Source organism: Bos indicus x Bos taurus, chromosome 7 (assembly GCF_003369695.1).
Source record: "Bos indicus x Bos taurus breed Angus x Brahman F1 hybrid chromosome 7, Bos_hybrid_MaternalHap_v2.0, whole genome shotgun sequence".
NCBI lineage: Eukaryota > Metazoa > Chordata > Mammalia > Artiodactyla > Bovidae > Bos > Bos indicus x Bos taurus.
In genome coordinates this window covers 108,748,209-108,775,952 of record NC_040082.1, presented here as the reverse complement: position 1 = coordinate 108,775,952, position 27,744 = coordinate 108,748,209, and the positions used below count along the sequence as shown (strand labels likewise).

Below are 27,744 nucleotides of genomic sequence, written 5' to 3'. Positions count from 1 at the left end.
AGTCTCCCACCCTCAAAGTTTCTCCTTTGCCAAATCGCCCTTTTCTAACCAGGCCTGATCACCTGTCAATTCCCAGTTTGAGTGCCACTTTCTCAGCAACTTTCTTATCCCTCAAATTACATGAGGGGCTCTTCCCATGACGCACAGCACTTGGCACAATCTGTAGTCATGGACTGAATTGCATATTTATTAATTTTTGCTTGTCTCCCCCCTCTAGACAGGGAGTTCCTAGGGCAGGGATATTTTCTCCTGTGATCATGCCTCTAGGGCTCATCCAAAAGCATGGCACAGGAACTGTACTGGAACATTTGTTGCGTGAATAAATTCACGAATAGAATCCATATGTGAAAGGTAGTAGGCAGTGTGTGAAGAAAACTTTCAAAGGGACAATGAAATTAAAAAGACTCAAAAATGTAAGGGGCAAACCATAGAATGAAAGAAAATATTTGCAAATCATTATCTGACAGGGGATTAATATCCAGAATATATAAAGAACCCTTAAAACTCAACAATAGAAAAACCAAACAACCCAATTCAAACATGGACAAAGGACATGAATAGACATTTCTCCAAAGGAGATATACAAATGGCCAATAAGCACATTAAAAAAATGCTCAATGTCGCTAAACATTAGGGAAATACAAATGGAAACCACAGTGAAATACTACTTCACACTCTTTAGGACGGTTACTGTCAGAAAACAAAAATAAACTCAGAAAATAGCAAGTGTTGGTGAAAATAAAGAGAGACTTCGAAGCCCCATATATGGCTGAGAGGGATGTCCAATAGTTCAATCTAGGAATGGAATTGCTGAATCATATGGTAATTTTTTTTCATATGGTAATTTTATGTTTAACTTTTTGAAGAACTGCCAAACTGTTTTTCATACAGACTGAAAGACTAGAAAGCAGAAAATCAAAAAGATAGTTGTACACCAAAGTTCAAAGCAGCACTATTTACAACAGCTAAAAGGTGGAGCCAGCACTCGAGTGAATTGATGGATAAGCAACATGTAGTGTATACATATGTAGTACATATATATGCATTGCTCTTGCTCTTGCTGCTGCTAAGTCACTTCAGTCGTGTTCGACTCTGTGCGACCCCATAGACGGCAGCCCACTAGGTTTCCCCGTCCCTGGGATTCTCCAGGCAAGAACACTGGAGTGGGTTGCCATTTCCTTCTTCAATGCATGAAAGTGAAAAGTGAAAGTGAACTCACTCAGTTGTGTCCAACTCCTAGTGACTCCATGGACTGCAGCCCACCAGGCTCCTCTGTCCATGGGATTTTCCAGGCAAGAGTACTGGAGTGGGGTGCCATCGCCTTCTCTGATATATATGCATATAATATATATATACACAACAGAATGTTATTCAGCTTTAAGGAAGAAAACTCTTGAGGACATGGATAGGCCTTCCAGTGTTAAGTGAAATAAACCATACACAAAAGGACAATTACTGTATGATTCCACTTATATTAGGTACTGTAATAGGCAAATTCCTGGAGACAGACAGTAGAACAGAGGTTACCAAGGGCTGAGGAGTAAAGCATGTAAATGGTACAGAATTTCAGTGGAGAAGATGAAAAAGTTCTACAGATGGAGAGTGGAAATATTTGCACAACATTGAAAATGTACTGAATACCTCTGAATTGTACATTTAAAATGGTAACTTTCATGTTATGTATATTTTATTATAATAAAACATTTTAAAAGTAAGTAATGTTATTAGTTGGGCTCAGCTCAGTGGTAAAGAATCTGCCTGCAATGCAAGGGACTTGCAGGAGACAAGTTTGATCCCTGGACTGGGGAAGATCCCTTGGAATAGAAAATGGCAACCCACTCAGTATCCTTGCCTGGAGAATTCCAAGGACAGAGGAGCCTGGTAGGCTATAGTCTATGGGGTTACAGAGTTGGACACGACTGAAAGACTAAACAATAACAACAAAGAGACTAGTCATCAGTACATTTTGAATTCCTGGCTGAAGGATTCAACCACAGTGAGTGTCCTGGCTGAAGCCGTGGGAAGCTTCAATATTCAGTATTCAGTAATCAGAATACTCTCAATATTCAGGGCCAATACCTTGAACGTTCAAAACCAATGGCAGTCACATTCTGCCCAAAGGAGACACGCTGAGTGAACTGAGGAGAGGATGTTAAGATCCCCTTTCCAGGTGGCCCCAGAAGCTGACTGTACTCCATCAAGAGCGCCAGCCCCTCCCCTTGGCCAGGATGCTGGGCCTCCCTGTGGGGACCCCTTTGTTTTTCTGTGGCATGTAGAAAAAGCAAATGTATCAGAATACACAGAGTGGTTTAGATGGTTTCAAAGCCCGCACCAGGTGTTGGAGGAGCTCTTATTTAAGACAACTATGATTATGCTGATGAAAGGGTCGAGCCACACTGCACCAGGTTGGAGCGGGCTTGAGACTCTGTACCTAGGTTCTCACAGCTGAACCACAGTCCCTATCTTTACAGTTTCCAGCTTCAAAGTGGGGTTGCCTGGTCCCCATCACGTTCTGAAGCAGTTGATGCTACGGCACTAGGAGGATGGAGGAAACACATCCTAACATTCTCAATCCTTCCCACTCAGAAAATGGTCAAGTTTTAAAGCTACAAGTAATGTGTTTAGTATTGGCAACTGAAAAGCAGAGAAGAGGGACTTCTCTGGAGGTCCAGGGGTTAAGAATCCCCACTCCCACTGCAGGGTGCGTGGGCCCAATCCCTGGTTGGGGAGCTAAGAGTCTGTGCACAGATCCGTGCATGGCCAAAAAAAAAAAAAAGAGAGAGGGAGAGAGAGAGAAAATACATAGAAGAAGAAAAAACTTACCCATGCTCCTATCACCTAAAGTCCCTGTAAACACTTGATTATATCTTTTCCATATATGTATAGTTTCTTTCCTATGCATGTGCATAATTATATTTCCAGGATGTTGAGCCATACTGCATTATTGCTTCATAAGTGAAGTCTCTCAGTCATGTCAGACTCTTTGCGACCCCATGGACTGTAGACTACCAGGCTCCTCCATCCATGGGATTTTCCAGGCAGGAGTACTGGAGTGGGTTGCCATTTCCTTCTCCAGAGCATGTTCCTGACCCAGGGATCGAACCCAGGTCTCCCACATTGTAGGCAGATGCTTTACCATCTGAGCCACCAGGGAAATCTTAACAATGCATAATAATGTTTCATTGGTTTTTTCCACTCAACAAATATTGTAAATGTCTTTCCAAAAACATACTTCTAGTCACCATTTTTAATAACTGCAAAGTATTCTACTACATACATCAGTTTTTCTCAACTTTTTTTTCTTCCCGACATGAAATATTAATAGCATAGGTACACTGTACCTCTTGTTTAGGTACTGTGGCCAAAAACCATTGTAATAGCTTAGTTGTATTCTCTCCTCCTCACACTCAGGAACCAATTTTTCCCCTGGTGATGCATGATAAAGTTGTACCATAATTTATTCAATACACCATTTGACATTTAGGTTGCTTCTAAAATTTACCTGTTTCATGCTGTGATGAACATTCTCGTAAATTTAAAACTGTGCAAAAGTGGAAACGGAATGTTTGGGTCAAATGGGATGTACATATTTTTTCAAACTTTTAAACTTTTTATTTTGTATTAGGGTATACCTGATTAACAATGTGTGGTAGTTTCAGATGAACAGTGGAGGGACTTAGCTATATGTGTATCCATTCTCCTCCAAAACCCCCTCCCAAAGATGTGTATTTTTTAAAGACTTTGAATATATATTGCCAATAGCCCTCCTGTGTACCAGTCCAATGTGCATGGAATCCCACATCTTGGTGACTTCAGCCAAAATGCCCTCTATTCTCCTCTAGCTCCATTTGCAATTGAGGGCAAGCAGCATCATTCACCATGCTTGTCCATCTGAGTCCTCTTCACACCCAGTAATAATTTTCCTTTTCAAACAAGTCCTATTGTGCCCTGATGAAGACCTGCCAAAGCCTTCTGCGTTTGGAGTTATCACCATTGTCAAGGCCTAAATGGCCTTTCAGGATTGGGCCTTGCCTACCACTGTGACCTTATCTTGGATTACCGTCTTCCTCTATTCCATTTCCTCTTCAGTTTTCTAACCCATTAAAACTGGAAAACGGAGTGTGTTACTTACCTTGACTCTTAGCTTGTTGGGGATGGTAGCCAAGACCGGCGTCTACTTCTGTTGCCTGCGTCTGCTAATCCGTAGCCCCCAAGTGTGAGTGCGTCTCCATCCTCGTTGGCCAGGCTGGTGTCCAGATCTGCAATGCCTGCTGGGAGCTCTACTGCCTGGAACATGGCATCCAGCCTGATGGCCAGATGCCAAGTGACAAGACTGCTAGGGGAGAGGACTCCTTCAACACTTTCTTCAGCAAGACAGGTGCTGGCAAGCATGTGCCCAGAGCAATGTTTGTAGACTTGGAACCAAGTCATTGATGAGGTTCGCACTGGCACCTACCACCAGGTCTTCCACCCTGAGCAGCTCATCACAGGCAAAGAAGATGCTGCCAATAGCTATGCCCGAGGTTACTACACCATTGGCAGGGAAATCATTGACCTTGTCTTGGACCGAATTCGGAAACTGGCTGACCAGTGCACAGGTCTTCAGGGCTTCTTGGTTTTCCACAGCTTTGGTGGAGGAACTGGTTTTGGGTTCATCTCCCTGCTGATGGAACGTCTCTCTGTCAATTATGGCAAGAAGTCCAAGCTGGAGTTCTCCATTTACCCAGCCCCCCAGGTTTCCACAGCTGCACGAGAGCCCTGCAACTCCATCCTCACCACCCACACCATCCTGGAGCACTCTGATTGTGCCATCATGGGGGACAATGAGGCCATCCATGACATCTGTTATAGAAATCTTGATACTGAGTGCCAACCTACATGAATCTTAAGCTCCTTCTTAGCCAGATAGTGTCCTCCATCACTGCTTCCCTGAGGTTTGATGGAGCCCCGAGTGTGGATCAGACAGAGTTCCAGACCAACCTGGTGCCCTATCCCCGCATCCACTTCCCTCTGGCCACATCTGTCATCTCTGCTGTCATCTCTGCTGAGAAAGCCTACCATGAACAGCTTTCTGTAGCAGAGATCACCAATGCTTGCTTTGAGCCAGATGGTGAAATGCAACCCCCGCCATGGTAAATACATGGCTTGCTCCTCCTGTGCTACTGTGGTGATGTTGTTCCCAAAGATGTTAATGCTGCCACTGACACCATCAAGACCAAGCATAGCATCCAGTTTGTGGATTGGTGCTCCACTGGCTTCACGGTTGGCATTAATTACCAGCCTCCCACTGTGGTACCTGGTGGAGACCTGGACAAAATAAAGCAAGCTGTGAGCATGCTGAGCAACACCACAGCCATCGCTGAGACCTGGGCTCGCCTGGACCACAAGTTTGACCTGATGCATGCCAAGCATGTTTTAGTTCAATGGTATGTGGGTGAGGGTATGGAGGAAGGAGTTTTCTGAGGCCCGTGAGGACATGGCTGCCCTCGAGAAGGATTATGAGGTTGTGTGGATTCTGTTGAAGGAGAGGCAGAGGAAGGAGAGGAATACTAGTTACCATTCCTTTGAGGCCTGCAGCATGTCATACTCAGAGCTTCAGCATTAGCTAGCTGACAGGCATAAAAACTGACTACATTGTCTTCACTTTCAACTGTGATCATGGATTGCTTTTCCATGTGTATCTGTAAGACTCCTGTCCTGTCTCAAAACTAAAGATTTTAAGGGGGGAAAAAAACAAAACAAAACCAACACAAAACCCCCAAAACTGGATGTGGCTTCTACACCATTGCAGGGGTGAAAACACGTTTCACTTGTATCTACCCATGGTGGTACTCAAGACAGACCTGTGCTGTGTTACCCCTGGCTTGAGGACAACTGGGATCAGACAAGGGGAGGACTGGGAGGCAACAGAAATGGTCCCAGTTTCTGCAGTGCTGCAGGAAATCTGGGATTATCCACTAGTCTCGAACATCACTAGTGTCTTATGAGCACACGGGGTGACCCACCCGGGGGTAAGCCGTAACGGTTGTCTGCTTAGCTTTGGGAGAATTAAGCGGGAACCTGCTCGAGAGAGGGGAGTCGGGCGCGCACCGGCGGCTCAACCTGCACTCACGAGGCGCGGCGGGACGCGGCATTCGGCGCCCCACTCTCGTGCGAGCGCCCCGCCGGCTGACCCGAGGCGAGGAAGCGGGGGTCGCAGGGTGGGAGTTCGTTAGGGCAAAAGCGGGGTACGGGATTGAGGCACGGGCACGGAGACCCTGCGTGGGTCCAAGCCCCAGGCCCAACGGCGGCAGGTAAGGGGCAGTGGCGGGGCGAAGGCCTTGGATGCGCTCCGGGTACCGCGGAGGTGGCTTCGGGCGCACAAGTATGCTGTTCCGCAGCGCCCGGTTGGTCACGGACTGGCTCTAGGGAGAAGAGGAGTACTGGCGGCGCAAGGGCGGGGAGCCTCTGTACCTTCAGGTTGGGCAGGACTGCGGATAACACGCTAGGGACACCTCATCACAACCCAGAGCCCGAAACTCTCATACAGTTCCTATAAAGAACTGGCCGCCGCCATTCCCCTCCCCCTTCTGAAGGGTAAGTCGAGAGCAGTTTGAAGGAAGACGCATGCGCGAGAAACTAAAACCGCTAAGGCGCGCTAATCGCGGTAAGGCGCAGGCGCAAAACAGCCTAGTGGGTTTAAGGAGGTGGGTGGGGCTGAACCAAATACGCATGCGAATAATAATTAGCGGGCTGGAGTGGGCCGGCTCGTAAAACTACGCATGCGTCCAAGCTCTGTGTGACGCAAGAGGGCGGTGCGGGCACCTGGCTGCGCGTGCGCAGAGCTTGTTCAAAGGGCCTTATTTAGGTTGCGCAGGCGCCCACTAGCCATTTCGTCTCAGCCGCGCCGAAGTTGTGTTTGCAGGTGAGTGTTTGTTGTTCGGTGTTTACCATCCAGCGTCCCCCGAGGCTGTCAGTTTTGCGAGGATTGCTTGCCCCTGGGTCTGTGTAGAGCGTCAGGGTCTTTGGCAAGGTGAGAGCTGCCGTTAGGAGCCAGGAATGGTTCGCCGAGTTGCGGCAGGGCAGCTGAGGCCTGCAGGCCGCGACGACTCTATTGTGTGAGATGTCGGAGGAGGCGGAGCGGAAGCGACCGCCGCCATTTCCTAGCCTCCACGCTGGCGCTAGGCCGGGCTCCCCCTCGGCTTGGGGCCACGATACCTGGTGCACAGAGCGGCTTCGGGCGTCTGGCTGCTGGCAAGTGGGGCACTCGTTGTTATATTCGCTGGGGTCGGAACGTCCTCACGGGGTCGACCCATCCTGAGGCTCCGCGGGCAGGCGGGCCGTCTCGAGAGCGGAGGGCTGTTTCATTTTAACGTTCTTCCAGGTCTGACTGCCGACCCGGGTCTTGCAGTCTGATTCGACGCCAGCACCCACTAGGAGACCATGATGTTGGGCACCGAAGGCGGTGAGGGGTTCGTGGTGAAGGTCCGGGGCTTGCCTTGGTCTTGCTCTGCAGACGAAGTGCAGCGGTTTTTTTCTGGTGAGTCTGAAACGGAGGCTGGAATTAAGCACCTGGGGCCGCAGGGCGGGCGAGCGAGGAGGCGACAGCGACGACGGCGGGGCCGAGCCCGTGGCGCCCCCTAGTGGGGCGCGGGCGGCAGCTGTTCCCGCTGTCGAGCGCGCCCAGCAGGCTGCGGTTACGCAATGGAAATTGCGAAAGCCCCACCCGCCCGGCGCTCCTGGGGGGAATGCGGCCTCGGGTGGAATTTTTGTTTATCTTTTTAAGTATTTATCTGTGTATGTCTTTTCTCACAAAGGATAAATGGGAATAGACCAGATTTTCCCCGCAATCTTGGGAAAATTTGCCGAGTAGCTCAGCAAATACCTTACAAATTTAAATTGCTAACACTTTTCAAATTTGGGTGTTGATTTGAAAAGGGGCATTCTGTTTTGGAAAAAGAAAATATCGCTTCTTAATTTAAGACAGTTTTCCTAATCGGGATTTGGTAATTGAAGAGTTCGTGGTCTGGCTCGCTTTACAGTTGAGGGCACTGAAACCCGGAAAAGTTGCCTGGGTAGCTTTTTTCCAGTATGTAGGTTTCCTTGAATGTCTGCCAAATGCCCGTGTTCTCATTATTAGTGTAAGATTAGACTGAAAGATGATATTTGGTAGAAATTTACAGGTTGGAAGGATATTTGTAGTATTGACTTACTATCTGAATTCAGTGTATGTAACGGAAAACGAAAACAAGAAGCAAATACATGGGAAGCCACCTTGCAGTGAGCAAGACTGGGTTTGGCTTAAGCTGTGCGTTTGGAGCATTTTAGCTTGGTAACATTGATCCCCTTTCAGGTGAGTATTGGCCCTGCAGTTCGGATTTGAGCAAGAAACTGTGATGTTGCTTCTAGTAAGGTAAAACTGTCAAATACCCCGAATCAAAAGTCCAAACCAAGTGTATTCAGAAAAGACCATAAAAATCACAAAGTCCAGATTGAAAAATTTGCTGAGGAGTTATTATTAAAAGTATGTTTAATGGACACACATGAGTAATGAGTTGGAGATAAGTTCGGTAAGAAACTGCTTTGAATATTGGATTTTCTTGATGGATCGGGAATGTATTCAGGGGAATAAGAAAGTTTGGTCATGAGAGGAAAACTGCTTAATTACTAAGACACCTTAGGAGATAGTAATGTTGCTCATTCTAGGTTTTGCAAATGATTTCCTTTGTAGTGGGGGTATGTATAGGCATTTTATCTGTATCACCCAGAGGTGGTTTTTAGTTTTAAATTCTGTATTAACGGTTGTTTTCTTTCCAGACTGCAAAATTCAAAATGGGGCTCAAGGTATTCGTTTCATCTACACCAGAGAAGGCAGACCGAGTGGCGAGGCTTTTGTTGAACTTGAATCAGAAGATGAAGTCAAATTGGCCCTGAAAAAAGACAGAGAAACTATGGGACACAGATATGTTGAAGGTTTGATTTACGTTGCCCTAGTAACAGTAAATAAAACATTAAACAAATAGAAATCTATCTTACCCCTTCTGAATTTTAGGTATTTGACCGCATGGAAATGGTCATCTAAGAGTTTATGGCAGCTCTTCCTAGATTATCTAAAGACCCAGGAAGTCTGAACATTGTTCTGTAACTTTCCGAAGTTGACTAATTCTAAGCACCTCTTTCAGTATTCAAGTCAAACAACGTTGAAATGGATTGGGTGTTGAAGCATACTGGTCCAAATAGTCCTGACACGGCCAATGATGGCTTTGTACGGCTTAGAGGACTCCCATTTGGATGTAGCAAGGAAGAAATTGTTCAGTTCTTCTCAGGTATGTAGTCGTGTTTGTTATTGAGCAGTGAGTTCTGGCTAGCAGCTGGCAACATGTGATTGAATAGACTTAAAAGTTGAGAAGCTTAGATATTTAAATAGGTTGTGAGTATATGCAGATGTTTTCTTCTTCCTGGAGACCGTCAAATAATTTAAGCCCATCTTAAAGGTGGATTAATTATTTCCAAAATGCTAACTTTGCTTATATTTAGTATTGTAGTTCAGAGTAGATCTTTGAGGATTGTCCTCAACAACTTAACTACTTTCCTCACATTGCTGTTCAGCAAAATACTTCACGTTAAAGGTAAGATCCCTTAACATTAGATTAGTATGTTAGGCTGTTGTAATTTATGGCAGGTGTCTATATTGTAAGACACAGTAGGTACTGGGGTCAGAAATGTCTCTAATGATCTCATTCTGTTTATGCAAGAAAAAATAGGGAAAGGAAGTGTAGGTTGAATGTAGTCTTAGTATCTGAAGTACAGAAACTGTTTTGAAATTGTTTTGGGCCTAAAGTATTTGAATGTTTAGCAGAATGTTAGAGCATATATTTTAAATATTGTTGCTTAATATTCATGATGTTATAAATTGGAATTAACAAATCCTTTCATGGTTTAGTATAGTATGTATTAAAATTTTGAGTATTAGATATGTATCAAGTCCTAATGTTTTGCCAGAATTTTTGAAATCAAGTCTATTTTTACTGTTTTTGTCTAAATTGGTGAGAATTGAATGCTATCTGTCAACATCGTTAAATATGAACATAATTTCATATCTTCTAGGAAAGTGCTTTAAGTCCTTTTTGTAAGCTTGGGAATGTATCCACGGAAAGGATTTTTCATAGACGGAATTTCCAGAAGTGAATCATACTACTGTTAGAGAATAAGAGTGCATGATTGTGCTGTGTTAGATCAGTTGTTTGTTGAAAGCTTAGATTGTATGTTTGTCAATTGTATGACTAAGCAATGTTTCAATTTGTATATGAAATGTTTAAATATGTAATTTTTAAAAACTGAAGTTCCACTAACTTTAAAACATTGAAAAATATGAAATGAGGTAGAAGGTGTATCTTTGAATTTAGCAAAACTATTGTATTTAATGCTTGAAAATGTGTGTAATTCTTGTATAATTCAACATTAAGTTGCATAGATAAATAAGTGTTCTTAATTGTTGAATTCTTAATGCATCCTGTGTTCAAAGTGTTTTCTTGTATACCATGTCATGGGATGTGTTAAGAATTGAGTTATAGTCTGTAATAATGGAACTTCATATTACTGCAATGCTTTTTTAAAGAGTACTTGTTGAAAGCATACCATTCACCTAAAGTTAAAATTCTGGTTTATTTAAAGCTATAAGAAGAATCATTTCTGGGCTTGTGATGTTAATATTGCCCCCCTACTGGGGTTATTTGTCCTTGGGTTGAAGGGTTGGAAATCGTGCCAAATGGGATAACATTGCCGGTGGACTTCCAGGGGAGGAGTACGGGGGAGGCCTTCGTGCAGTTTGCTTCACAGGAAATAGCTGAAAAGGCTCTAAAGAAACACAAGGAAAGAATAGGGCACAGGTGGGGATGGATGGTTGGTTGGATTTGTCACTTTTCTTATGGTAAACTATTAAATCCATATTCTCTCTGCTTAGAATCAAGGGAAAAAAATCTGATTTCATAGTCTATTTGATATTTTGCCACAATTTTCAAACTTTTCCAGTGTCAAAAGTCCGATAGTACTTTCAGATTAAATTTTAGATTTTAAAATTGTCCCCAGTTAATTTGATCTACTTCACAATTTTGTAAGAGTCCTAATTAACCCCAGTCAGTGGAGTTGAGAGACTATGGTTTTAAAAATGTTAATGCAAACCTGGCTTTAGCTGTAATAACACCCACCTAGTAAATTAATATTACCATAAGAAAATGTGATACTTTCTGATCTTGTTTTTAAAGTTGAAATGCAACAAACTTTTTCTTGCTGTATAAATATTCTGCATATGTATTAATAAGCATAGCTTTCAAGAAATTGTCACAAAAGGTTTTATTCTCTTTGCTTGTGACTATTTTTCATTGAAGCATGCGCTTACCTATGCTGATTCCTACTAAAAGCATAGGCTGGGGAATTTATTGGCGGAAGGAGATGTGTAGTGTGGGCTAGACTGTTGGTGGAGGCTGGCTTTTTAGCCCACTTGCTATACATGATGCCAATGGATTTAAGACATGAAATGTTGAAAGTTGAGTGGAATTCTTTCCCTCCTAAGACATTTACAGTACTCCTCTCTACCCCTAAGGTTGGGCACTCTGCCTCAGAGGAGGATGTTTTTCTCCTATAAAGTTTACATTAAATCTTAAAATTGAGTGAATTTCTGGTCATTGCCTATGCAAATATAAGAAATCTGGCTTTAAATATTAGTCAGTTTCATGGCTATGACTTCATTGTTTTCTTGTGTAACTAAATACCTGTATGAAATGAACTAATGTTTTCTCTCCCTTCCCCACCCCCCTTCCTCATGAACAATGCTTTAGGTATATCGAAATCTTTAAGAGCAGTCGAGCTGAAGTTAGAACTCACTATGATCCACCACGAAAACTTATGGCCATGCAGCGACCAGGTCCCTATGACAGACCTGGGGCTGGCAGAGGGTATAACAGCATTGGAAGAGGAGCTGGCTTTGAAAGGATGAGGCGTGGTGCTTATGGTGGAGGTATGTAGACTGTGCAAGTGTCATGAGGTCTGTTCTTTGTGAGTGTTTTCTTGTAGTGATAGTACTTTTTGTCTTTCAGGTTATGGAGGCTATGATGATTATAATGGCTATAATGATGGCTATGGATTTGGGTCAGATAGATTCGGAAGAGGTAAGGTAAGAATTGAATTTCTCTTCTGAGGGATACTTACACTCTTGTTCATCTAGACCTCAATTACTGTTTTTCAGGAATGTCAGATCACAGATACGGGGATGGTGGCTCTACTTTCCAGAGCACAACAGGACACTGTGTTCACATGCGGGGATTACCTTACAGAGCTACTGAGAATGACATTTATAATGTAAGTGGAGGATAGATTGATAAATTGTCTATTTCAGTATAGCAGTACAAACATGGTGGTGGTTCTACTTAAGTGAAGCAGCATGTTAAAATTTTGTTTCTTGTAACAAGGTTTGATTTTGATTCTTTGAAATACCTTGTATTTAGTTTTTTTCACCACTCAACCCTGTGAGAGTACATATTGAAATTGGTCCTGATGGCAGAGTAACTGGTGAAGCAGATGTCGAGTTTGCAACTCATGAAGATGCTGTGGCAGCTATGTCAAAAGACAAAGCAAATATGCGTAAGTGTGATTTAAGGATTTTGGGGTCTCTTTACAGAAAGTTGTGTGACTAATGATTATAATAGAGGAATACTGAGGATGTGAAAATTTTTTAATCTAGTGATAGGGTTCTGTGGATCTTTAAAAAGTTCTATGACTAAAATGAATTTGATAAGTTAATTTGATAACAACACTGACTGAAGGTATATGCTTGATTGACAGACTTAAGCGATTTTGATGAATGCTTGACTGCTTTTTAAAACCTGCATGAAGTAAATCACCTGAGAACAAGCAGCTAGAATTTTTTTTTTTTACTAAAAGTAATAAGTTCACAGATCTACTTAAAAGAACTTAAAAGAGTTTATCTTCTGTCACCAACATACATTTTCAAACTTTTTTTTTCTCATTTCAGAACACAGATATGTAGAACTCTTCTTGAATTCTACAGCAGGAGCAAGCGGTGGTGCTTACGGTAGCCAAATGCTAGGAGGCATGGGTTTGTGTAAATATCACTTTAGTGTCTTTTTTTTAAGCTAACCTTGTATGCCTTTTCTCTCATTTCAGAACACAGATATGTAGAACTCTTCTTGAATTCTACAGCAGGAGCAAGCGGTGGTGCTTATGGTAGCCAAATGATGGGAGGCATGGGCTTGTGTAAATATCGTTAGTTTTTTTAAAAACCAAAACATTTATATAAGTCAATTTATATAAGTTAAGTTAATTTATATATAAGGGGTTTAGCAAAATTTAGGCAAATAAAAGTTTTTATTTGAATAGTGTGCATTAAATGTGAGTTATATAAAATGTTTAGAATAGATAAGTTGGTTTGAAGTACTTTTGGGGGAGGGGACTGTAGAAAGAAATTAGTTGAATTGTTTAAGTATGAAGTATAAGCCTAAAATATTTAGCAAAAAAGCACAGGATCAGAATAAATTGTTGGGCATAATTAGGTGTTCAGTGATACCTGTGTATTGAAATACCCTTATTATATGGAATCATGGGGGGAAATCCCATTAAATCCAATTAAGCAGTTTCATAAGGTGTTGTCAAAATGCCTCTACTTAAGGAAACGTGGATTCAGTCCTGCTGATGTGTATACTTTTGGCCTTGTGGTTTTTAAGTGTTTGACTAGCTCATACGATGGATAGAAAGGTAGTCTGGTCCTAGGCAATAGGCAGAAGGTGGTACAGTGGGCTCTAGTGATACTAAGATCAAGACTGGAAATTTAGAATTTAGAAATTTAGATTTAGAATTACAAGCCGGGTACCACCAGGTACCACATTATATAAGAAACAAGGTTCTAATGTTGTCTTAACTTAACAGCAAACCAGTCCAGTTACGGGGGCCCGGCCAGCCAGCAGCTGAGTGGTGGTTATGGAGGCGGCTATGGTGGCCAGAGCAGCATGAGTGGATACGGTAAGTGTTTTTTTAATATACTTAGAATAAGTTTCAGGCAGGTTTCTTTAGTTGGGAATGTTCAGGCTCCTTTTTTGGTAAAATTGGGTTATTAAATGTATGTTCTTGATCCTAATATAAATATTCAAATAGTTTAATTTTCAGAATCAATCATTGGGAGGGGGAAGTATTCTATGAATTCAAAATAGTCGATATTGCAACTTTGAATAATGTCGAGCCAGAAAACATCTGCCTCCGTTTGTTAAAACATTAAAGTCGTTCTCTTTTTCTGTCTTTTTGTTAGCAGTAAATCCATGTTAGATGGAGGGAGAATTTAGAATGGTGGTTGGGTTCAAGACCGTATTTACTAGTCAGTTAACCTAGGATTGGTTTTATTAATTAATTTTTTCAGTTGGTCTAAAGAATGGTGATTTTGGTATTATAGTCTTACCCTACAAAATCCTTTTGCAGACCAAGTTTTACAGGAAAACTCCAGTGATTTTCAATCAAACATTGCATAGGTAAATATTTTCTCAAAAAATATAATTTAAATTCCCAATAGCAAATATTGATATGTTGTAATGACACTTTCTATAGCAGTCAATGGCTCTTATTTAACTCCATGGAGGCTGCCATCTTGGGCACAGTGAGTTGCCTTTAGTCCAACTTCGTTGTCTCACTTCCTGCCCACCATGAATAGGAAAAGCAAGAGACTGCCCCTGTGCTCCCTATTCATACATGCCATTCAGTGGACACATTGTGAGTGTTTACGGTAAATTTTTTTTTAAATGCTTTGTTTAGCTTTAAAAACAACATGAAGTAATTTTGCAATTTTTGAAAAACACTAGTTTTCCTTTAAACTTTTTTCAACGTTGATCCTGAAGCATCCAAATAAATGGTAGCACAAGAGTCTGGCAAGTTGGTACTGCAGAGAAAAGGGGTTTATTGAGACTTGTTTGGAGTTGGGAGTCCCTTTTCCCAAACATGCTTCTCGCCACTTGGACAGCAGCCATTTGTACTCGTATACTTTTTAAACTTTTTTTTGGAATGCTGTATTTTAGTTGACTGCTAATCTGATACTTATCCTGACTTGTCAAATTGATCTCTTTGCAGGCAGCCAAGGAGCAGTGAACAGCAGCTACTACAGTAGCGGAAGCCGAACATCTATGGGAGTGAACGGAATGGGAGGGATGTCTAGCATGTCCAGTATGAGTGGTGGATGGGGAATGTAATTGATCCTGATCACTGACTCTTGGTCAACATTTTTTAAAAGAAAAACTTAAGTTTTAACAGTTTTGCAATACAAGCTTGTGATTTATGCTTACTCTAAGTGGAAATCAGGATTGTTTTAAAGACTTAAGGTTCAGTATTTTTGAACACGTTCATCTAGGATGTAACAACTAGGTTGAGTAAACTATTCCTGTTAAATAATTTTCAGCTTTTCTCAAGTTAGTTCTCTTGTAGGATGTACTTAAGCAGTAAGTGTATTTAGGTTAAAGCAGTTGAATTATGTTAAATGTTGCTCTTACATCACATTACATTGAACACTGTCTGGATGCATGTTGAAAGACATGCTTTTTTTGTAAAACTCAATATAGGAGCTGTGTCTACAATTAAAAGTGAAACATTTGGCATGTTTGTTAATTCTAGTTTCATTTAATAACCTCTATGGCACGTAAGTTTAAGCTTTTTTTTTTTAAGTTAATGGGGGAAATTTGACACGCAATACCAATACTTTAGGATTTTGGTCTTGGTGTTTGTATGAAATTCTGAGGCCTTGATTTAAATTTTTCATTGTATTGTGGTTTTCCTTTTAGGTGTATTGCGCTAAGTGAAACTTGTCGAATAAATCTTCCTTTTAGAAACTGCACTTTGTCTGGTCTGTGCTTCGGTGTCACGTGGACTGTTTGTTGGTGCATCCTTGCTGTCTGGGGCGTAGGTGAACGGTGGCCCGCATCTCTGGCTGTGGCAGACAGGCTTGGCAGTTGTGGCTGTTGTGTAGATGTCTTCAGACTTTTCCTTCCAGTACAACTGAAGGTAAATTAAGCTTTGGGGTCCTGTGGAAGGTCTGTATGATTGGCCTGGCTGCACAAGGATGTGATCTGAATTGGCTTTGACTTGCTAAGCACTTGCACAAGGCCAAGGGGGAGGCAGAAGTGTCCTCTGTTACGCTCTGCATGTCTGTGGAAGCCTTTGAGCATGGCTGAGGAAGTGCCAGCAGCAATCTTGTGGCATCTTTTGAATTTTGCTTCTGTGAGGTACCTTCTAGAAGGAGCTAGTTCATAGAGGACTTTGAAATGAGATTCAGTCTTTTATTTTTGCTTTGCTTCTCAAGGTCAAGTCTGCTTAGGAGCAAAATTACTTTATAAAGTAATTTATAAAGTATAAAGCTATCAAGTACTTCTGAGAACAAATGATTAGTTTTAACTCTAATTGAAATCTTTATTGTAGGTAAAACTCAGTGGCATTTGCTAGGAAAGTAGTAAGCAATACAGGTATAGTTCTAGAATTACCTTCAGACATTTAACACTGGTAATTTGGGGATTACCACTCATTCATCATCCCTCTAAATTAAGTTTGCTGCATTGAGGTTAGAATTCAGAATTGGAGCTGTGGACATAGGCTTGTGCTGTTCAAAGCTATTTTTATTTGCTGACAGTGCTGAAGGGGTGTGGTTAGTATGGTGAATGTAGAAAAACTGCTTAGAATGGTAGCACTTCTTGAAGATTGCAGTTGGCAGCACTACACGAAGATGTACTGACGGACTCTGAATCCTCTTGCCCTTCCATGTGTTCTGAAAACGGTGCATACCTTCAGTTGGGTTGGGGATACAGAAGTATTCTAATGTTCTATAAATTGTCTTCTGCAGGCTTGGAGAGAAGTTTCTGGGGATGCACTGTTCTAAACCTAGTAATGCCCTTGAGATCTTTCCTTGGTCTGTGTCAGGGGAAATCAGGCACAAGGAGAGTGTCCCTTCATCTTCCCTAGTCCTTTAGTTTTTGGTTTTTTAACAGGGAACATCTTTGTTGAAGAAACTTGAAAAAATACCTAGAAACATTGTGTTTCTTTCGAACACTGTACTCCATGGACCGGCATCTTCACCTGGGAGTTTGTTAGGAACAGTCAGAGTCTCCAGACTTGGTGTCATTTATCATGACCCTTAGCCCTCCACAGTCTGTATTTAAGCTGGGGAAACACTGCCTTTTATCTGTCCCTCCTTGTTTGCCCAAGTAAGGGGAAGTTTGCCAAACCAGAAACTGAGGGTTCCAAAGTTCAGGTACATAATGGATGTCTTAAATTCTTTTCCGCAGCTAGATACTTAGTATCCAGCACAAGCATTCTTTGTGAATAGTGCTTGGGGCATGGGGCATGGGGCAGGGGCAGGTTTTAGAAGAAATCAGGATGATAAAGGGAAGAGCACTTAGTGTGGTAGTGGTGGGAACTGTCAGAACTGTCTTGAAGCAGGAAGGTATCCTGCTCCCCTTCTGTGTGCAGATGAGACAGGCTGAGGAGTGACTTAACCTAAGGCTCCCCAGCAAGTTGGAGTAAAAACTGGACACGCTGCAAACAAGGTACAGATCTAATGCTAGACCATTGATCTAATGCTAGACCATTTGGGGGAAGTGTGGTATGTAAACGCTGGGGAAAGTTGGGCCCTGAATGAGGTTAAGAAAGCTCAGATTAGGTTAGGGAAGAGGACAAAGTCCCTTTTTGCTGCCATGTGCTTCCTTAAATAGGACTCAAAAATCTGCACTTCGGAATGAATGTAGCTTTGAAGCAGGGCACACAGTTTTGGAGGCTGGTCACACAGATCTGGGACCTAATGTCGTTGAACCTTCCATGTTTCCCATCCGTAACGGTGTGTTTAGGTGAGCAGATGTGGAATCAGCTAGGCTGTGGGTGTGCCTTGTGCTAGGACAGAGTACAGAGGGAAGAGAGAGCCAGGCTCTCAAGCAGAGGCTGGACAGTCAAGGTCAGAACACTGGTGGGAGGTGGACTCGGGCACTGAAAAGAGGCCTTGCATACAGATGGGCTGACCTGTCTGATTGTGTTAAGAGTACTTGTTACACTTCTGTAACCTGAATACTCAAGGCCATTAACCGGTGGAGGGAAGTTAGGGGGGTGTGTGTTGTGTGTAGGGGACAGCTCAGCTTGTCCTTTATTCAGCTGGGCAGCAGCCTGCACCCCAGAACCCAGCAAGCTCAGGCCTCTACCTCAGATGCAGCCACCCTCACTGAGGGCCTCTAGTCCTGAAATGGGGCTTGTTCTGGGCATCCTGTGAAGCTGACATAAGCTCCTTCGTTATACCAGAATGAAAAATAAACAGTTTTATTGCAGGGCTAATGATGGATATTCACAAGGGTGTGAATTTTTTTGACTCCGAAGTAGGGGAAAGCATGCTGGGGTGGTAGGGAGGAAAAGGACCTGATTACTACAACTAGTTGGGCTGTTGCAAAAGAGGTTAATTCTTTGGAAATTGAAAAATGATAATAGCAAAATCATGAAGTTGCATCTGAACCAAAGCCGGTGGTGTCAAGTGAGAATTTCAATCCAGAGGAGTTGATTCCGTACAACTTGGAAAGGAGAGGCATGTGCAGCTTCCAGTCCTGTGTGCTGTGTTCCAGAGGGCCAGCAGCCCAGCTTGGAAACCAACCTTCCAAGTCCCAGACCAACTCAAGACCCAGAGAGTTTGGCACTGTTCTGAGGCTGCCCACAGAGATGAAGATAGGCTGGCAACTGGTCTGGAAAGCAGGCCCTGCTGAGGCCCCTGCCTTAGGAGCTGGTGGAGGAGGAGCACCGTTGAAGGAGCAGGGTGTGGCAGCTGTCGCACACACGGACTGGTCTGGGGTAGGAGGGCAGGGCCAGCTCATTACTGGAGCACGCGTTACAGAAGATGTGGCCACAGTTCCGGCAGTGGTGCTAGAGGGTGAAAAGAGGCAGTTAGCGACTGCTGTGCTGCCTGGGCCTGCACACCCACTGTAGTTGACCAATCTTTAAAAGTTTAATATGCTAAAATCCCTCCTCCAGAGGCTTGTATCATTTTGAAAGGGGTTCTTCTAGACCTCGTGTTTCTACATTTCTGTTCCTGTAAATCCATGGAGTGTTGGAGGGGGTGTCGAATGGCACGAGTGAGGTTCTTTTTCTTTGTGTTTTTGGACTTGCCAACTCTGAGTTGGTAGTCAGTGATACCTTATGTGCCTGGGTATGTTCCCTGTAATTGCTGCATTCCATGGTGGTGACCCAAGGTTTCTTTAGCCAGCCACTCCTGAGAAGTCCTTTAATAAAGGCTCTCTATTTTGTGTGGCATCTGTATCTTGCCCTGCCCAACTGGTCAGTCAAGGCCTGGTCAACCTTGGACTGAAGGCTGGGCCCAAGACCACGTGTTCCTGGAACCTGAAGGCGGGCTACACAGGCAGAGGCAGATCCACTGGCCGCAAGTGCCGTGCCCAGATAGCCACCTGGATGCCAGGCTTAAGACTGATTGCCCACAGGTTCCCCATAGGTTCTGGTTTTGCCTAACTAGGCCAGATTCTGGTCCTATTGCTCTCAGAATTTTCAGCTTATACACACACACCTAGACCACTTCCGCAAACAAGCAGCCCCAACTCCCAAATCACTGGCAGGACTGTGGTGGAGACAAGGCCTGCGCTAATGGGCTGAGGTCCCTGAAGGGGGGCAGGCTGGGAAGTCATCTGCCAGCAGACCGGTGAGCATGAACCCAATGCAGCGGGCCTAGACCTACGGGCCTTCTCCAGAACCAGGGCCCAGGCAAGGTACCAACTTAGTCCCTGGGCGAGCAAGTGGAGGGCTACCCCACATACCTTTCTCCGGGAAATGGAGAACTCCTTTTCACACTGCTTACAGTGTGTTGCTTCATCGTCTTTCAGCCAAGTATGGCCCTGAGGAAGAAAGAACACAGTCCTGTTTTATGGCTTGGCTCCTGATGAGCCTTTAGCCATGTTCATCCTTCAGCCCAGCATCCACTATCCCTAATAGCACCTGGTTTGCTTTTGAGGCACTGCCTCTTCTCCACTAGAAGTGGTCCCAGGATTGTCCCCAAGCCTGACCACAGCTGGAGCTCAAGTGCTGCAGCCTGCCTGTCCTGGGGCTTCCTTGTCTCTGCAGGTTGCCAGATTCTCCAGCCTCGTGTTAACCTGAGACTCCACTCCCTTTCAGTAAGTGCCCTAGGGCCGAGGTGATCAGAATCAGGGTCTGGTGCTTGTAACTCCATCCCTGGCTGAGACATTATCCAAACTGCCCCCTAAACTGGCAGGAGGAAGACAGGCCCACCCTGGCAGCCAGACTAGAAAATCTGTGACACCAGTCCCCGCTGAGAAAGAAGGGCAACGTGCTGCGGAGACAGGAAGCGCTTCTCCATACACACTGATGCCCTGATTCTCAGAGCTTCCCGGGGGGAGCAGAGGAGGCACCTGAGGCTTAGAGATATGCCTTTCTGGAAGTCTTTCTAAGGGAAAACCGGGATGTGCATTTGCTCGTCTCAGACTGAGCTGTTCAAGGGTCAAGCGCCCCAGGCGCTTTACTGGCGCCTTGGCTTCTGTTGACTATCGCTTTCCTGATGACACAGAGATACGGCTGGGAGGTGCAGCACAGGCCCACCGTGCTTTCAGCCTTGTGTTCCACCGCTCCAGGAAGCGCTAGGGCCCCATTTCATGACTTATCCTCCCTCTAGCACAGTCAGCTGACATTTTGCGCAAACACTTGTTTATCTCTGCGGGGGATAAAAACAGCTCACAGCAATGACATCTAAGGAGCTTTTCAGTCTACAAGGGAGGCTAAAACAAAGCTGATGTGAACTGCAAGTCCAGGCTGCTGTTAGTTGCTGTGACAATTTGCTGCTTCTGACCTGAGGCGGCCTGGTAGTCAAGTGCCTGGAGACAGAAGGGTCTCTGCTCCAGCATGTGCTGCAGGGTCCCCTGGGAAGAGGGCTGTCTGTACACTGCTGCCAGAGCAGAGCTGAGGCTGAGAGTCAGACACTCCTGCCCTCTGTTACTCCACTCTCGGCCTCAGCGGGCTAGCTCAGCGCCACACTGGGTCACCTGGCCCACACGTCCCTGCTCATAAGTGGCGTGTGCCATTCTGCCCTCCCCAGAATGGTTCAGAAACTTGGCCCAGCTGAGGGTTTAAATGGTCCCCAGAAATGGCACAGGGCACTTTAATGGGACAATGTGGCCTCTAGCACCTTACCTGGAGGGAAAGGTCTTACTCTGATCATTAAAAAAAAAAAAAAAAAAGACAACCTTTCTTGGATCTCTTTCTGCCACTTTTCATTTCCTTCATTAGGGCACCTATGATCTAGGTCTAATGTCAAACTGCAGCTGACGGCAGAGAGACCAGAACCAGAGGACCTTGACTCCTCCAGGACCAGTTCAGGCCCTGCTGCTTGTCTGCGCCACCATCTCAGCCTAGACACACAGCTCTGGGCAGCGTTTTCTTATCTGTAAGTGATGGGAGCCAGGAATCAACCACATATTCTCATCTGACTGTTGTGAGAAAACCTAAGAGCATGCCAATATATGAGCATGAGCTGACTGACAGCTACGAGCAGTGATTCTTAATAACGTTAATAGTCCAGTACCTTCAGTGCCTTATTTACTTCTTTGATGTCTTCCATCTTCAGCTTTGACCTTAAAAAAGAGAGAGAAATTCACAGCCTCACTAAGAGGGACTTTCAAGCTCTCATGAAGTAAATCCACAGTTAACTTTTTGGCTTTGTGAGGGCAACAAGACTGTAAGAGAGGAACATGATAACGTGAGTTCTTAAAGAATAACTTCTTTCCACCTTTTTACAGTCCCAGAGTCATCTCACTGTATTGGCTCGTGTCTGGGGCGGTCTTGAGGCTGAGCCTCTGGACTGAATCTGGCCCAAGATATACGCTGTTGAGTTGTGGCAGGGTTTAAAAAGGCTTTGAAATAGTTGCAATCATTTAAAAACAGAATGATCTCATAAAAGCCCATGTTTCTAGCTTCTCTGAGCAACTGTTCCCGTCCGTGACATGTGCGAGGGGCAGGTGCACTCCCTCACCAGGTGAGGGAACCCACATCTGTAGGCCTCTCTGCCCCTCTCTTGCTGCCAGCTCTGTCTAGAACAGCCAGGCTCAGGGGGCACGGTAGTTTGTTCTTGTTCCACTCTCATTCATTAACGGAAGAATAATTCCTTAGTTCTCCACATAGAAGACAGGACCGAACATGGTCTAAAATGGCAGAATTAAACCAGATAAAGCAGAACACTATGTGTATGTCAAAGCCCTTTTTTAAAAGCTGAAGTTAGCTTAAACTGTCACCGGATTCGCCTAATCCAAGTGTCAGAGAGGAAGGCTCTGAGTCACAGCTTAGACTTCTAGGGAAGGACGAGGAAACCAAACATCAGAGCCTTTGAAAGAAAACACCCTGTGGCCTGCAGGAATGCTTGCAGGGGCTCCTCCCCTCCCCGCCCGGCTACAGAAGCAGGAGGGCAGACCGATGGGGCCAGAGGCGGCCTGGGACACAGAAGAACTTCCCTGGGAAACACAACTTGAGAATCCAGACGTGTGTCTGCAGCTGGGAGAGGCATCTGACAGTGGGCTTTCCCTTCTCTGTCGTCTGGTGGGGGCTTGCATAAAGGAGGGAACGGGGAGAACACACGTCTCATCTGCAGCGCTGACACCTCGGCTGTGAAGGGCACTGAAGGTGGAGATTGCTAAGGGCAGGGGTGCCTTTCTAAGACCAGACTTTGCTTTTCTGAGGCCTCTGCCTTACTAGGAATGTGTCTCTGACTTCTGCTGTTTGTCCAACGTGAAGAGCACAGGCAGAAGGAAAAAAACGGGGCAAGCCATGTGAGAAGGGGGAGGGCACCCTGAGAATGCCTCCGTCTCTCTAAATACCGCTCGCATCCAAGAAGCAGCAGCATGTCAGCGTCCACAGCTGGTTCTCAGTAGTTTCAGGGAGCCCTCAGAGCTGGCCGGTACTCTCTGAGAGCTCCCCCCAGGCGGGGGCAGCGCATGGCACACTCCACCTGTGGGGGGCAGGCAGCTCTCAGGGGAAGGACCAGTGGCCCTGAGCTGGTCTAGAAAGAGCCGCTGAATGGGAGAGGAGAGCAAATGGGCAGCATCTTCACATTAAACTACCAAAAAGACCACCTTCTCATCAGAGTCATAACATTCTTCCTTATACTTTTGTGGGGCACTGCACTGCTTGAGACCTTCCAACTCTGCAGACAGAAAGCTCCCAAGCTTGTGCACACATGTGCACTATTTGAGTATGTCTGGTTTCCTCTGCTCTGAGCTCCCGTCTCTGGTCACGGTGTGTCCTGCACCAGGCCTGAGCCGGGCTCTGCTGCTCACTGAGCCTGCACCAGGACTCAGGTGGGCCGTGAGTCAACTTGGGATCTCTGTGGAGTGACGGGAGAGAGACAGGCTCGTTCCTCTGACAGACAGCCCTGCTGGGGGCCAGGCCCACCTGCGAGGCAAGTGACAGGTAGACACTGACTCCTGATGACTTTTTTTTGCTTAAGCCAGTTTGAACTGGATTTCTGTCACTAGCAACCAAAAGAGTTGTGACTTGAGGAGAAAAAGCTACCCACTTTGTTTAAAAATGCAACAATCACACAAATGGGCAAGTTCCACCACCTGCGGTGTGACCTACCAAACTGTCCAGAGCAACCTGGCAGGACTGAGACATCAGGGAGGACACCTGTTCAGTCAGAGGGCAGACAGAGCCGCGAGGTGTGCACTCCCGCAGTATCACCCGTCGGAGGCAGACAGGCAGACTCTGGCAGATGCGAGTTTACAGGCTCCAGGGAGGGAAGTGGTCGCCAGACTTGCACTGTGGCGGGCTCACAGTCGAAAGCCACAGCACTCCCTCTGGAGCTAAACACACCACCCTCTTATCACTCATCTGGTTCCCCTGGGACACAGACACTCAGTTTGTGACCGTAAGACTTCCGGTCACTAGAAAAGGATGTTCTCGATGAATTAATTAACCCAAACCACTGCTGTGTCCCTGAAGCCTGACTTCCTGCGCAGGGGGTTCCCCTTGAACAGCTGGCAGGCCTCCCTGATTGCCCTTCCCTGGACAAAAAGGACACGGGTTTGCGGCTCAAGTGACACAGTGGGCAGGCTGCTGTGACTCTCCAGGGGGAGGTGGGGCCGGTGGCCCTGATGTGGGTGGCAGACAAGGGGAGTGTGTTTCTTACTGGCTGAGGTGCAGACCCATTTCCTGGAGGGCTTGTTCCTGCTCATCACAGATCTTCTGTAACTCTGCCTTCTCGTCCTGGAGCTCCCGCAGCTCCTAAAACAAACCAACCAGATGCCTGACACAGAACTCAAAGTCCTTTTTTTAAAAAAAGGTTTAGTCATCACACTGACAAGCAGGTCGGAATGTTTTTTTTTTTCCTATTTTTTAATTTTGGTCATGTCACATGGCATGCAGGGTCTTAGTTCCTTGATCAGGGATTGAACCTTCACCCCTCTGCAGTGGAAGCATGGAGTCTTAGCCACTGGATCACCAGGGAAGTCCCTAGAATGTTTTGCAAGAGCAAGGAACAGTTTTGTTGTATCAATCTCATTCACAACAGGGTTATTTTGAGAAACACTCGTGTGTTTCTCCAGATGGACAACTGGAAGGGAAGCGCTTCATGAGTGGCTCTGCAGTGTGGAACGTGGGGCAGGAAACATTCCGAACAGATTTTTGCAAAAAAAGTTTTTTCTGTTTCTATTAGAAGACAGATTTGTATCAGGGAAAGCTAGTTTAGGAATAAACTTTTTTGGAAAGAGCTGGTCAACATTTTCTGAAAATAAATGAGCAAGGCTGATGAAAGCCAAGATCTGGGATCTCCTTCATGGCCCTGAGGGTGGCAAGCCCTTCCAGGGGCCCTGAGCCACGGAGTGAAGCTCAGTGGGGACAATGTTGATGACTCTATAAACTGGGGTGAGCACACCTTGAGGACACAGGCTGGCAAGGGCAGAGATGAAGACTCGGAAAAGTAACTTGGTTTTCAGGGCTGATCCCAGGGCAAGCAGTAGGGCTTAAGGCCTGAGTGGGGGGCAGTTCCCACCTCAGCCACCCCCTGGGCCTTCTGCCCCGGAGACCGTTTAACACGGGCTCACAAGGGCATGCTAAGGCTTCCTGGTGAGGTTAGATATGCTGTTTTGTTCCTTTTGCAGGGTGTGTGTAATTCAAATCTTAGACCAAAGCATTTTGAAGTGAAGGGGGAGTGTTCCATCATGCAGAACTTTCTAGAAGTCCTTTCCTCCCATCCCTGAGCTGGAGTGGCTCCTGGAAAGCTCTCTCCTCACTAGCAACCCCCACGCTGGGCCTAGCAGGCTCTCCCATGAGGGACTCTAGGTACTTTCCAATAGAAATCAAAGGGCTTTTACCTCAAACTGCAGCGGTGCCCATTACTGTGTTCAACAAGACAAAACCCTTGTCTGGGAACTGCCCCAGCGGCACAGGAAGGCTGTCTGGGGTCGCTGCCCAAGCCCTCCTTCCTCTGCTGTCACACCTAGGGCACACAGCCCTTCTCTCTGCTCTTTCACTGTGACGGTCCCTCACACTTCCTGGCAGCTGTGCATGGCTGGCCCTGCTTCACCATTCAGTTCTCTGTCTAACTGTCACTCTCTTCCCAGGCCACCCTCCACCCCGGTGTGGTAACACGTTCCTGTTTTCTTCTCTTCATAGCCCTCATCACTGAATCTCTGGTTTGCTCGCTGGCTTAGGATTTGTCTTTGTCTTTTCTTCCTGAAGCAGAGGCTCCGAGGATGTGGGAACAGTGTCCCAGACCCAGAGCTGATGTGTGCACAGCGGGGACGGACTCTGCAGCCGCCGTGCGTCTCACTTGCTGGCTGGGTGGCTCTTGGGCAGGAGTTTCTGGAGATCTAGAAGCTCTTTTTCTCCCCAAGGCAGTCCACCTTACCTTTTTTAATCCTTCTACTTGTTGTAGCTCTGCTCGGAGTAAAGAGGAAGTGTCTTTCTCATGCTGTAACTCTCGCTGAAGAGCTTGTCTTTGTTCTTTTTCTGATTTCAGCTCTTTCTCTAGACTTGCGCTGTTTTTGCACAGTGAACTTGAGTTAGTCTCAATGAGAGATCTTCATGGAAATGCACAATCCACAACCCAAGTCACCACATCAGAAACAGGGGATTCACAGCAATCTGAACTGTGATGTGAGCATACAGACCCTTCCACAAAGCATAGAAATCAGGCTCCCGCTCCCCCAGGGCCATCTGCACCTCCATAAGAAAGACCAGGAACACGTCAAGGAAAGCAGGCACAGGCACACATTTGATAGTTACACAAATGGGAAGGGAGGAAGAGAGCTCTAACACTTGTGGCTGCACACACAGAACCTACTACTGAGATGGAGACAATTATTCTGCAACATTTATCCTGCTTTTTAAAGAGCCCAGCTAACAGTGGAGGATATTGGGGGGCTCGGGACAAGAGGAAGCTACTAAGGGGTGGGGGTGAGTTTCAGTTTAATCCTGATGCCTTTCTCACCAGCTGAATAGCCTTGGGGACTATACTGAGCCCCCATGAAGTCATTTTTCTCATTTGTGAAGCGGGGAATAGACACCTCATCTCTCATCCTAATCCTAGCCTTGCAGGGGTCACCTATGAAGTGGGACGCTGTCTGCCCCACTTGGGAGATGGCCTCCCCGATCCCTGCCACACCACGAAGCTACATGCTGCCTCCAGGGCTCCTACCACTGCTCGTGCAGCTGGGCAAGCTGCTGCTGCAGGGCGCTGCTCCTCCCGCTGAGCTCCTGCTGCAGCTTGCGGCTCCGCTCCTCGGCCCCCTGCCTCGCCCTCTCTGAGTGCTGTAACCTAGACCGAAGGAACCAAATACTTGTAAGGAAAGGATCACTCCTCACATTTACCATGATTTTTGCATATCCTTGCTGGCTTTCATTTTAAAAAATTACTATATGATAAAATTGACTCCTTTGTGTATATAATCCTGTGAGTCTTTAGCACAGGCATAAACTCACGTAAGCATTACCACAATCCATTCTAACAGGTGACACAGACTATTTCCATCACCCTGCAAAACACCTTACCACTGCCCCTTTGACTCACACCTCTCCACCCCAAATGTCATATATTAATACACGGAATTATATTTCACACAGCCTTTTGAGACTGGCTTCTTTCTTTCAGCGTATCTTTGAGATCAACCCAAGTTTCTGTGTGTATTAGTGGTTATTCCTTTTTATGCTGGGTAGAATTTCATTGGGTAGATGACCCGTTTATCCATTCTCTTGATGAAAGACATCTGAGTTGCTTCTAGATTTTGGCCATTATGAATAGAGATGCTATAAGCATTTGTGTACAGGTTTTTTTGGAAACATGGGTTTTCACTCCTTTTGGGCAAACAGTCAGCAATGGGATTATTGGATCATATGATAGGAGTATGTTTAGCTTTTTTCAGAGACTCTTTTCCAAAGCACATTCCCACTAGTAATGCATGAGTGCTCCGGTTGCTTTGTAGTCTCACCAGCACCTGGTATTATCATTAAAAAAAAAATTTAGCTGTTCTAATAGGTGTGCAGTGGCATCTCATTGTGATTTTAACATGTACTTCCCTAATGGCTAATGCTGAACAATTTTTAAAAATGGAAACATAGTTGATTTTGGAAGAAAAGTTATGACCAACCTAGATAGCATATTAAAAAGCAGAGACATTACTTTGCTGACAAAGGTCCATCTAGTCAAAGCTGTGGTTTTTCCAATAGTCATGTATGGATGTGAGTGATGGA

General features: G+C 45.2%; 2 protein-coding genes and 1 pseudogene across 10 annotated transcripts in view; 2 read left to right on the top strand and 1 right to left on the bottom strand.

The window, feature by feature from the left end:
• The first annotated feature begins 3,695 nt into the window (after positions 1-3,695).
• Positions 3,696-15,860, top strand: LOC113896217 (annotated as a pseudogene). The gene is made up of 11 exons (XR_003512016.1): positions 3,696-6,904; positions 7,364-7,519; positions 8,797-8,952; positions 9,162-11,995; positions 12,075-12,146; positions 12,203-12,336; positions 12,483-12,618; positions 13,010-13,251; positions 13,921-14,013; positions 14,464-14,513; positions 15,106-15,860. The product of XR_003512016.1 is annotated as a tubulin alpha-1 chain-like (transcript).
• Positions 6,818-15,862, top strand: HNRNPH1 (heterogeneous nuclear ribonucleoprotein H1). Of its 6 annotated transcripts, XM_027548442.1 has the most exons (14): positions 6,818-6,904; positions 7,364-7,519; positions 8,797-8,952; positions 9,162-9,305; positions 10,730-10,868; positions 11,817-11,995; positions 12,075-12,146; positions 12,203-12,336; positions 12,483-12,618; positions 13,010-13,069; positions 13,162-13,251; positions 13,921-14,013; positions 14,464-14,513; positions 15,106-15,636. In XM_027548442.1, exons 2-13 carry the CDS (start codon positions 7,423-7,425, stop codon positions 14,511-14,513), a joined length of 1,350 nt encoding a protein of 449 aa, XP_027404243.1. In that variant the 5' UTR covers positions 6,818-6,904; positions 7,364-7,422; the 3' UTR covers positions 15,106-15,636. The 6 variants fall into 6 exon arrangements, with proteins under 6 accessions (XP_027404243.1, XP_027404245.1, XP_027404240.1 ...); XM_027548444.1 differs by lacking the exon at positions 13,162-13,251 and having other exon boundaries at positions 13,010-13,099; positions 15,106-15,862; XM_027548439.1 differs by lacking the exon at positions 14,464-14,513.
• Positions 15,863-18,297: 2,435 nt separating this feature from the next.
• Positions 18,298-27,744, bottom strand: part of RUFY1 (RUN and FYVE domain containing 1) — a 64,248-nt gene continuing 54,801 nt past the window's right edge. For all 3 annotated transcript variants that reach the window (XM_027548435.1, XM_027548436.1, XM_027548437.1), the window contains exons 13-18: positions 26,693-26,812; positions 25,904-26,033; positions 24,185-24,279; positions 21,590-21,638; positions 19,815-19,892; positions 18,298-18,912 (exon numbers count right to left, since the gene is read on the bottom strand). In XM_027548435.1, the coding sequence (XP_027404236.1) occupies positions 18,766-18,912; positions 19,815-19,892; positions 21,590-21,638; positions 24,185-24,279; positions 25,904-26,033; positions 26,693-26,812 (619 nt within the window). In that variant the 3' untranslated portion in view covers positions 18,298-18,765. The remainder of the gene's footprint in view (positions 18,913-19,814; positions 19,893-21,589; positions 21,639-24,184; positions 24,280-25,903; positions 26,034-26,692; positions 26,813-27,744) is intronic.

Coding starts and splice junctions, on each gene's coding strand:
- HNRNPH1 (XM_027548438.1), top strand. CDS start 8,670: ATGTTGCTCATTCTAGGTTTTGCAAATGATTTCCTTTGTAGTGGGGGT. Junction 12,619..13,009: donor AAAAGACAAAGCAAATATGC/GTAAGTGTGATT, acceptor TTCTCATTTCAG/AACACAGATATGTAGAACTC. Junction 13,252..13,920: donor GATGGGAGGCATGGGCTTGT/GTAAATATCGTT, acceptor TTAACTTAACAG/CAAACCAGTCCAGTTACGGG.